Source organism: Lutra lutra, chromosome 9, assembly GCF_902655055.1.
Source record: "Lutra lutra chromosome 9, mLutLut1.2, whole genome shotgun sequence".
Taxonomy (NCBI): domain Eukaryota; kingdom Metazoa; phylum Chordata; class Mammalia; order Carnivora; family Mustelidae; genus Lutra; species Lutra lutra.
In genome coordinates this window covers 14,616,382-14,626,350 of record NC_062286.1, presented here as the reverse complement: position 1 = coordinate 14,626,350, position 9,969 = coordinate 14,616,382, and the positions used below count along the sequence as shown (strand labels likewise).

General features: G+C 58.4%; 1 protein-coding gene across 1 annotated transcript; it reads left to right on the top strand.

Annotated features, from left to right (window-relative positions):
• Positions 1-395: 395 nt before the first annotated feature.
• On the top strand, positions 396-7,668 carry OSR1 (odd-skipped related transcription factor 1). Its single transcript, XM_047746766.1, has 3 exons — positions 396-690; positions 5,282-5,981; positions 6,729-7,668. Exons 2-3 carry the CDS (start codon positions 5,314-5,316, stop codon positions 6,862-6,864), a joined length of 804 nt encoding a protein of 267 aa, XP_047602722.1. The 5' UTR covers positions 396-690; positions 5,282-5,313; the 3' UTR covers positions 6,865-7,668.
• Positions 7,669-9,969: the final 2,301 nt, after the last annotated feature.

The following is a 9,969-nucleotide window of genomic DNA, read 5'->3' as shown; positions in this document are numbered from 1 at the left end:
CAGCACGGGGATCCCCGTGTACCCCACCTCCGCCCGCCCCCCAACGCTGCACAGGCTGTGTCCCAGGCGAGCAGGAATAGGACCTCGAAAGCGCAATTTCAGCCTGCTCTCCTCCGCTTGAGGCTGTTTCCTCTAGCACTTCAGGGGTGCCCCGTGGGCCTAACAAAGCAAAAGGGGTCGCATCGGACTGAAAAGCAGGGGACGCAGGTCCCGGGAGGCCGGGGCAAAGTGAGAGCAGCTGCCAAAGTCGGCTGCCCCGGTCAGCAAAACTTTGTCTCCCACTGCGCAGGCGCAGGGCAGGGTTGGGGGACAGGAGAGGGAGGGGAGGAATCCTGAGGCAAGGGGAGGAGGGAGGGAGGGAGGGAGGAGGGTGGTGGATTAAAATAAGTAGGCGGCTCGGTGCTAAGGGATGAGTGAGTCGGAGCTCGGTCTCTCCCCAGCAAGTTCTCAGCCGCTCCCGGTTCAGACTCAAACAGGGAGCCCCGAGCGGGGTTCACCATCCCCCGAAGGGCAGGACTCCGGGGCAGTAGAGCGCTCCCGCGTGTCGGGCGCTCGGAGTCCCCGCAGCCGGAGAGGGGCCAGGTCTCTAGAGCTCCGGGGGTGCCTGTGGAATCCAGCGCCTCTGGCTTCCCGGGTCCCCCGTAGCTGAGCCCCAGGGAGGCCCTCAGCCCGGGACCGCCGCGGAACAAGGTAACTGCCGTCCTGGGAGCCCCTGCTCGGCGAGGGGAATGCGGGCAGCGCTCCCGGGTCCCCTGTCACAGTGCGGCGGGTGTCTCCTCTCTCTGGGTCCCAGAAGGAAGCTCCTCTTGCTGAACGAAGGCTGCAGGACCTTTGTGAAAGTGAGAGCAGCTGCAGCCGGGGGTGGTTGGGGGTGCTGGCTCGGGACTTCCCGCGCGGGGTCTTCGGCCTCTGACCTCCGGGGAATGAGGGGGCGGGCCTCCACTACTGCTCCTCGCGCGGCCAGGCTCCAAGGACTCCGCGGCGAGATGCCCGCGGACTTCGGAAGTCAGCCTGTGGGCCCCCCTCTGAGAAACCGAAGAAACTTCAGCGGGCACAAACTTTCCCGAGATGCACGCCTAGCTCGGTCTGACCTACTTTAGCTGACGAAGAAGGAAAAGAGAGTGGATGGATGGCCACGGCCGCAGCCGACGGCGCCAGGGACAGGTGCATGCCCCAGCTAGGTCGCGCTTTTCGTGCAAGTTTCTTTTTTCTTTTCTTTTTTTTCTTTTTCGGAGTTGCGCTCAGGTATCAGGCCGGCTTCACCGGGAAAGCAGGGCCGCGTGCCTGACCCAGTCTCGCACTCCTGCTCTAACTTTGGGGTGTACTCTATAGGATCATTGCTCTATGCAGTCAGGGCCTGGGGAGTAACCCGCCGCTCTTTTCGGTGCAGGAAAGCGCGCAGGGGGGCGCGAACACTTCTCAATTGGAGACCCGCACGCCAAAGCAGTGGAAACGCTGTGGGTGCCCTGAGTGTCTCCGGTTTGGGGCTTATAAGGGAAGGATTCGTTTCCTCCCCGGACTATCCCTTAACTCAGCCTTCGGGAGAGAAGAGGGAAGTCGAAGGCAAGAGGGAAAGAGGTGAGGGGCTGCCTGCAGAACTGCTTTCTTTCCCGAAATGTTTCTGATCCGAAGAATGAAAACCCACACCAAGTCCTTTTTCAGCAGCTCGCGCGGTAGCGGGATAGGCTGTCAGGGTGTAAAGTAGCTCCGAGGGTTCCTTTGTTGCCACAATTTGGTAAATTTCAACGGGGCTAAGAGCTGCGCGCTGGCTTTTGGGAACAGAAACCACGTGCAAAGCTAGTTGCTCTCCCAGGATCATGGCCTCCGGGAGAAGAGAAGGGGCTGACAGGGACAGGGGACGACTGGTGGGTAGATGTTCTATCCTAGGCTCCTCGAAGTGAGTGCGGTTTCATTAAGATTGGGGAACAGATCGCTAAGGACCCAGCCGGCGTTTAAATGCCAGGGGATCGCCGCCTAGCCGAAGTGTTCGTTTGATCTCGTTTGTTGGGAGAATTCAACACAAGTATCCCGTGGTGGTTAGTCCTCCCACCAGGGGTTTGGACGCCTGTCACCACGAGTGTGTTGGGCATTCGATGTCAAGGATGATTTTCTGGGGCTGCTGCTGGGCTCCTTCAGGCGCAAGCTCGTGGAGCTCGCTTGGTCCTCATTAATGCAAGCAGTTAACTCGCTCACGCTCAATTAGCCCCGAATAAACCACTTTAATAGACTCTGCACACTTCATTAATGCCCGGCGTAGGGCTGGCTGCAGACCTGGGATGGGCGCTCCACCGCGCGAGCGAAGCAGCGCGGGCACTACGCAGGGGACCCAGGCTCGGAAGCGCGAATTGCTTTTGCTGCGTGTAGTCGGGATCTTCACCCGCACCTCCCGGGTCCCGAGGCTCCAGCTCTTTGCCAAGTGGATGCCTGGCCCGGGGAGCGGTGTTTCCCCTCGTGTTTAAAAACCTAAAGCGTTCACAGAAGGGTCCCGGGAGTCAGGGCAACGGGGCGCGGAGGGGCTGGGAGTTCGTCCATCCTATCCGGGTGGAGAGGCGAGTGTGAGACTATGTTTTTCTCTTAGTTGACCGCCTGAAACCGGATCGTGCATTTGGCCCATTCTTGGTACTAGTGTTAAGGAGCCACGTTTCGAACGAATTTCGTCCCGGGGAAAGTCGTTGGCGAGAGCCTGGGGATCCCTGGCCTCCGAATGCGGCAGAAAATAAGAAAAACTGGCTGCGCTGCTGAAGAAAATAAATTGAGTGTTGGGGGAAACAAGATCGGGCAGATAGCCCGGAAAGGTTGGCTCCCAAGAGCAGTGATGGCGGCGAACGCCCCCTCCCCCTACGGAGCCCCTGGTCTTCAAGGCTCCTACGAGTAGGCGAGGAAAGGCCAGGTCAGTACCCGGCGCTGGTGGGTTTCCCACCCGGGCAGCGAGCGGGCTCGGGCCCTTGTGCAGCCCAGAGCCCCGCCGCCACCGCCGCTCGCTTGGCTGGGGATAGGCCGAGCACCAGGAGGAGCAAGCTGGGGCCAGGGTGGCGCCGGGCTGGCCCCGGGGAGCCGGAGATAAGGATCTGATTTCCAGCGCCTGGAGGGGAAGAAGAGGTGACAGCAAATCAAAGAGCGCTCACCTCGCCTAAGTCTGGGCCAGCCTTTGAAGTTGGCGAATCTTCTGTTTTTTCCCTTCTCCCTCCTCCTTCCTCCCCAACCCCAAAGGACCTCTGCTTTCTCTCTGGCCCCTTTCGTATTTTGCTTCGCAGTGTCTTAGCGCTCTAGGATGGTCACGGGGGCGCCGGTGATCAAAGCATCAGAGAAAACTGGTCCCGAGTCCCTGGTTCTTCCACCCGGGTGGGTACTCCTGCTCCCCAGAAAGGGTCTCTGCAGAGTTGTCCCTCCCCTAGTCTGAGGCTGAATTAATTGCTGTCTTGACGCTGGGTTTTCAGACCATTGCTAAGTAACTTGCTGCAGAAAGTTTTTGCAGACTCCCCGTGTTTTGCACCTTCCACCCCTAGCTGAACCTCTGTCCCTCCCGGACCACTATTCAGCCAGTGACCTTTTCTGCCAGCTTCCAAGAGAAAGCGTTTCTGGGTCCGGATTGTCCTTAGTCCTTCCTGAATGGGCACGGAACTCTCCCATTAAAAGCTTTGCGGCAGTGAAAGGCTGTGGAGTCTCCGGCTGGGCCTTGTGGCCTTCCACCGAGGGTCAGCCAGGCTGGGGAGATTGTCTGGGTGGCGTCGATGTCTGCCCGAGGAAGGAGCACAGCAGTGCCCTGCACAATTCAGGGAGGGGGACTTACTGAAGGTTAGAGGAGCCATCTGATGAAGAGAAGAGGGGGAAATGAGGAGTAAAGGAACAAGTGGGCAGCAGGGGATTGAGACAGGCAAGGAGAGGGGCTCCCCAAGTACCTCCTCCTACAGTGACTTCTGAAGCAGCCCCGCCCCCCAGCTCGGGGGCCCAAAGAGGTCAGCACTTGACCCTCCCAAGGCCCCCGTGTGCTTTCTACTTTCCTTCTCCGTTTTTGCTTCCACTGGACAGACTGAACATTTAAATGTCTGGGAGGCATGGAGATGAAAGGTCTCTTCTGCAGAGCCCTGGTCTGTCCATGGAGGCTGGAGACCCCGACCAAGCCGGCCAGGAGATGCCTGTCTGCTGGTCACTTCAGCATCCTGGACTTGCAGTTGGAGGGGCAGACATCAAAGCGGCCGAGGCCCAGTCTCAGTGCTCTAGCCCATGGGCATACCCTGCTGCCCAGGTGTCACAGCACGGGGAAACATCTGGAGAACCCAAAGACACTGCCCCCTTTAACATGGGGTACGGAGGGTACTGAAGCTCCCTCCTGTGTGCGGGCAGATGTCTGAATGAGTAAATGAACGTGGGTGTCAGTGTCCTTGCTGAAAGGAAGGTGAGCCCCAGGGGCTGAGGTAAGGAGTCAAGTCTAAGAGCTGAGAGGGTGGTGTCAGCTGGGCTCCTTAATAGTGAGGCGGAAGAGCAAATCTGATTTCCAAGGTGAGCTTTTTGAGGAGAGAGATAACATGGCTTCTGGAAGCCAGTTGAGGATCACCTAGTAGAGCTTAATGCCCAGGAGGCTGGAGACATAGAGATGTGTGTGTGTGTGTGTGTGCGCGCGCGCGCGCGCGCGCGCTGTCTCCCTGTGAGGCCCTTCATGGGTTGGGTGTGATCCCCTGTGTGTGCGTGTGTGTGCTCACATGCACATGTGTGACCACATTCGGGCAGTTCCTGCATTTTGTCGGGTAGCACAACACTGATCATCTCCGTTTATCTTTGCACCTTGTTGCCAACTGCTCCAGAACGTGTGAATCCCTGTTTATCTGTCGTTGTGCTTTTCTCTGTTTGTTTATCTGCCCATGATTGTGGAAGTGTGCTTCCAAGTTCCTGTTCTCTTTGCAGGAGAGTGCAGTTCTGTGTTGACTCAGGCTTGTGTGGATGTAAATTTCCACAAGCCAGTTTCCCTGTGCTCCCGCCTTTCTCAGGGCTCTGGACGCTGGAGGCCCTCCCTTCAGTTCGTTGAGTTGCGTAGGATTTAGTTTCCCCGCTGGTCTCTGTAGCAAGTTGTGTGTGTCTGCAAAGGCCATCTGGAGGGAGCCCTGGCATCAGAGAGGGTTCCATCTTCTTTGTGAGGGCAGTGGGTTCCCTCAGTGGGGTCTCAGACTTTCAGCATCTGCCCTGGGGGACAGGGAGGGTGTGGCAAGGCTGGAATCCAGAAGGAGGACCACCTACCCTGAACTTCTCTTTTTCTCTCCCTTCTTTTTTCTCCTTTCTTTTGCAGATTGAGATTGAGAACCGAGGGCAACTACCACAATGGGCAGCAAAACCTTGCCAGCCCCAGTGCCCATTCACCCGTCTCTGCAGCTCACCAACTACTCCTTCCTTCAGGCAGTGAACGGCCTGCCTGCCGTGCCCTCGGACCACCTGCCCAACCTGTACGGCTTCAGTGCATTGCACGCCGTGCACCTGCACCAGTGGGCGCTGGGCTACCCTGCCGTGCACTTGCCTCGCTCCTCTTTCTCCAAAGTGCCTGGTGCTGTGTCCAGCCTGGTGGACACACGCTTCCAGTTGCCCGCCTTTCCCTGGTTTCCTCACGTCATCCAGCCAAAGCCCGAGATCACCGTGGGAGGCAGCGGCCCCTCCGCGCTCAAGACCAAGCCACGCTTTGATTTTGCCAACTTGGCTTTGGCTGCCACGCAAGAAGATCCATCCAAGCTTGGCCGGGGGGAGGGCCCCGGGTCCCCCGCTGGTGGGTTGGGTGCCCTCCTGGATGTAACCAAGCTGTCCCCAGAAAAGAAGCCCACAAGGGGACGCCTGCCTTCCAAGACCAAGAAGGAGTTCGTCTGCAAGTTCTGTGGTCGCCACTTCACGAAGTCCTACAACCTCCTTATCCACGAGCGGACGCACACGGATGAGCGGCCCTACACCTGTGACATCTGCCACAAAGCCTTCCGGAGACAAGACCACCTACGGGACCACAGGTACTGCAGGTGGTCCCCGGAAAAGCTGTCTGTCTGTCTCTGTCCTCACAGTCCTCCTCCCTAATGAGGCGGTTGGTGAGCCCAGCTCTGGCTCCAAACATCACAGTTTCTGGGAATTCTCTAACATAGCAAAGGAAGCCCGACAAGGCTCAGGGTTCTTGGAGCATGGGTGGAGAGGGCATGGGAAGACTAAGTCGGGTCTCCATGAGCTCCAGACAGGCATGCACAGCTGCCTCACCCGTTCTCCCATCCTCAGCTCTGTCCAATACAAGTTTCTGCGGTGATGGAAAGTGGGACCCTTGACACGTGTCCCCACGGAGCACTTGAAATGTAAAACTAGTGAGACAGCGAGATTAACTTTTTAGTTTTCCTGAACATTAATTTTAATAACTACGTGTGGCTAGTGGCTGCCAGCTTGAACAGCACAGCTCCATTGCCCCCCTCCCAGGTCCCCTCCTTCACCTTCATTGTTAACCCAGGCCTTATAAGGAAACCGCGCTTGTCCCTGGGGGAAGGCAGGGATGGGCCTAGCCCGACCATCAGATGGGTCAGACATTGTCTAGGGGTTTTCTTCACTTCCCTACCTGACTCACAAACTTCTCATGTTGCCCACTCCACACTAGGTACCCCCCTCCTCTCCCTTTCTTTTGAGGGCAAGTACCTCACTGCTGTGGGAGGGGATCTTGGATAACTGTTTATAACATTACATCATTTTGCAAAGATTAATTTCTCTGTTTTTGCTTTCAGATATATTCACTCCAAAGAGAAGCCTTTCAAGTGTCAAGAGTGTGGGAAAGGATTCTGCCAGTCCAGGACTCTCGCTGTCCACAAGACGCTACACTCACAGGTGAAGGAGCTCAAAACCTCCAAGATCAAATGCTAAAGAGAGCCTCTGGGTCACCAGTACCCTGGGTCACGCTGCCCCCTCGTCCGGAGGGACCAGAAGCCGAAGGCGACTCCGGCGGGCAGCATGAGGGGTTCCCGGGAACTTTCCCCATCCCAGACTTGTCCCCTGGGTCCCCGGCGCACGCGGAACTCGAGAGCCCCGCCACGAGCCGTGACCCCAGCCGCCCGGGCGGCTCCCCCAGGACGCGGCTAAAGTCTTGGCCAAAAGGCGGTACTCACGTGGCAGAAGGGAAACTGCATTTAAAAAAAGAACGAAAGCTCCGCGGAGCCGTAGCGGCGCCTCTCCCAGAAGTATTACTTTTTCTATTGTTATTTTATACGTTTTCTTTATTATTTTTTTCTTTGACCATATAAGCTTGTAACTCTGCCTGCGGAGAGAGAGGGGAGAGGGAAAGGAGTTCTGCGCCTTCGCAGCTCCCACCCCCTCCTCCCGTCCCCATCCCCACCCCCGGGAGCCTGCAAAAGTGTAATCCGTGTATCAGCTTCAGCAGCCCGGCCCTGGGGCCGCGGGGCCGCGGACGCCCCCTCTCTGCACCGCCGCGCGACCGTTTGCCCGGCGCTCGACTCAGACGGCAGGGCTGGGGGCCTTGGGGCCTTGGGGCCTGGGGCTGGAGGGGGCCCGGCCTCCGGCTCCCCTGCTCCGCCGCCCGGTCACCACGAGCGAGCAGCGGGCTAGGAGCAGGGCGTTGTATTGCGATTGGCACTTTATGCTGACCATCGGTAACAGACATTTATCACTGGAGTTTTTTAAAATATGAAATAAACGGTTATTTTACAGGCATTGCAGGATGGGTATTTTCCCTCCCAAACACAGGAAACTAGGAGGCTCCTTTCCTCGAGAGGAGCAGGTTTCCCTACCCTCCCCAACCTGTCCCACTTCCCGAACCCCCGCCTTATTGAGGCGCTAGGGCTGGGATGGATGCAGAAGTCTCCTCTCTCCCTGTATTGGTCTTTCTCGGATCCAGTCCCATGTTTATTTTCTTACTTCACTCCTCCATCGGTCTTGGGTCGCAGTGTCCCCACTCCTCACCTCCAAAGGGTGGGGGGGGGCGTTATAAAGAAGCCCAGCTTGTGGCCAGGCCAATACGTTGGCCGTGAGAAATCTCCACGTCTGCGGGTGCCAGGGTCGCTTAGGATCCACTAAAGGAACAGAATGTCACCCACCTCTCCAACCAAAGGTTCCGTACTGACCTCTGGCATCTGCTCTGGGGACGGAAGGGGATGCCTTCACAGACAGCCTCAGGACCAGTTCTGTTCCCTGGGCCCCAGTACCCGGCTGCACGTGCACAATCCCCTCTGCCTCCCCAAAGCCCCAAACCTACAACCCCCCTCCATTAGCATCCCCCAGACACAGTTCTCTGCCTGGGGCTCGTCCCCTGCCCAGAGCACGGCTCCACGCCCGCGAAGATTCCCTACAGTTTTTAAAGCCTTGTTAGGAATGGCGGGGGCGGGCGCCCTGGGAGGCCCGGGAAGTTTAGGAGGGGAAATCTGAGTCCGCCCTCCACAAGTTGAACCTTCCCCGGGGCGTCTAGTTTTCCCACAATTAGAGGCCAGGCCGCCTGGGGCTCTCCTGCTCGGGGCGGGGCGGGGCTCCCCAGCTCCAGAGTCTTGACCGCGGGGCGGCGCAGGCGGTGGCGCCCGCGGCCTTTCCCAAGCCGGGCGCGCGGCCTCTCCGGCTTCTGTGCCCGGCTCTCGGCGGCCCCGTACAAGACTGGGCCGGGCTTCCCTGCTGCGGGGACCCAAAGCCCCAGCCTCAGGCCGGGCCGTGCGGCCTGAGGAACGAAGCCCCCGCCGTAGGAGTTAAAACTCTCCAGCCTTTCACGGCGCCGTCCCCACCTCCTCTGGGCATGCCTCCCCGCGCAGTGGGGGCTTGAACTCTGCGGTTCCGGAACCCAACTTGCCCCTGTGGCCTTGGCTGGGCCCGCACTGATGAGCCCGGCCCTCCCTCGGAGCCACGCTGCCCCCTGCTGGAGAGGCCTGAACGGGCGGCCCGGGACGGGAGCACCTCTCTGCATCCTGCCCACCACTCAATTAGATGAACTCTCTAGATGAACTCTCCGCTGCAGGCCCCGTCCACCACTCATCTAGATGTCTGGTCTTGCCCTCAAAACTTTCCTGACCGGTCCCACGGCCCACTGCAAATGAGGACTGTCCGCTGCCGGGTTTGATCCGGCTTGGGGGATCTCCTCTAGGCGAGCAAGATCACAGCCCTTCTTCCCCCAGCATCATAAGGACGCTCCCCAGGAAAGAAACGGAGTCTGGATCCCAGAGAACTGTGATTTCTGGGCGCAGAGAGGGAAGGTCAGTCAGTGCATTTTGGGTTTTGACGGCTTTAGCCAGCCAGTGCCCGCTATAGTAAGGTGTGCACTTGGCCATGGCTTATGTTAGGGCCCATGGCAGGAGCCACGTCGGTTCTTTGATGAGCTCCGTGAGGTCGGGGAGACGTGGCTGCTCTAAGAGGACAGTGCCTGGGTACATACAGCTGCCAGGGAAAGCTTTGGGTACCTGTGTGAACCTGTGAAAGAGTCTTCCTCAGTTCCTGGCTCTTTTCTGTGTTCCACCTATTTCTAAGGATTTACTACTGCTGCCACCCTCGCAGCCCCCACATTAGCCACCTCCCAGGCCCCCAGGACATCTAGAGCCTCTGCAGTGAGCCACCCCCCAGGGATATGGAGGAGGTTTACAGGCCAGGTTTTTCCATTTTGGCCCACCCCACCTCTAGTAACCTGAATCCCCTTCCTTGAGTCCCTCCGAGATCCTGCAGTTGAGAGACTTTCCATATCAATTGTGTATCCTTAAAGGATGGATTCCCAGCACAGGGTTTATAGAGAGGCGCTGAGAGTGGGGCAGGGTACCCTCAGAAGACCTCCACTGACTCAGTGCCTCCACCTTGCCTTCCCCGACCGACCAGTGGCTCACTATCATTCTTATGGACCCAGAAGCCACTTCTCGGCCTAGCTCTCTGCGTCTATACCCTGACAGTGATTTCATGGATTGCGTAGTAACAGCACAACAAGTGGAAGGGCAGGCTGGGGCTGCAGGCCCCCAGACACCCACAGGCAACAATTCCCAGGCTGGGAGG

Bases quoted from the DNA above. Each gene is read 5' to 3' on its own strand.
- OSR1 (XM_047746766.1), top strand. From the start codon at position 5,314: ATGGGCAGCAAAACCTTGCCAGCCCCAGTGCCCATTCACCCGTCTCTG. The intron at 5,982-6,728 runs GTACTGCAGGTG...TTTTGCTTTCAG, and splicing joins GACCACCTACGGGACCACAG to ATATATTCACTCCAAAGAGA.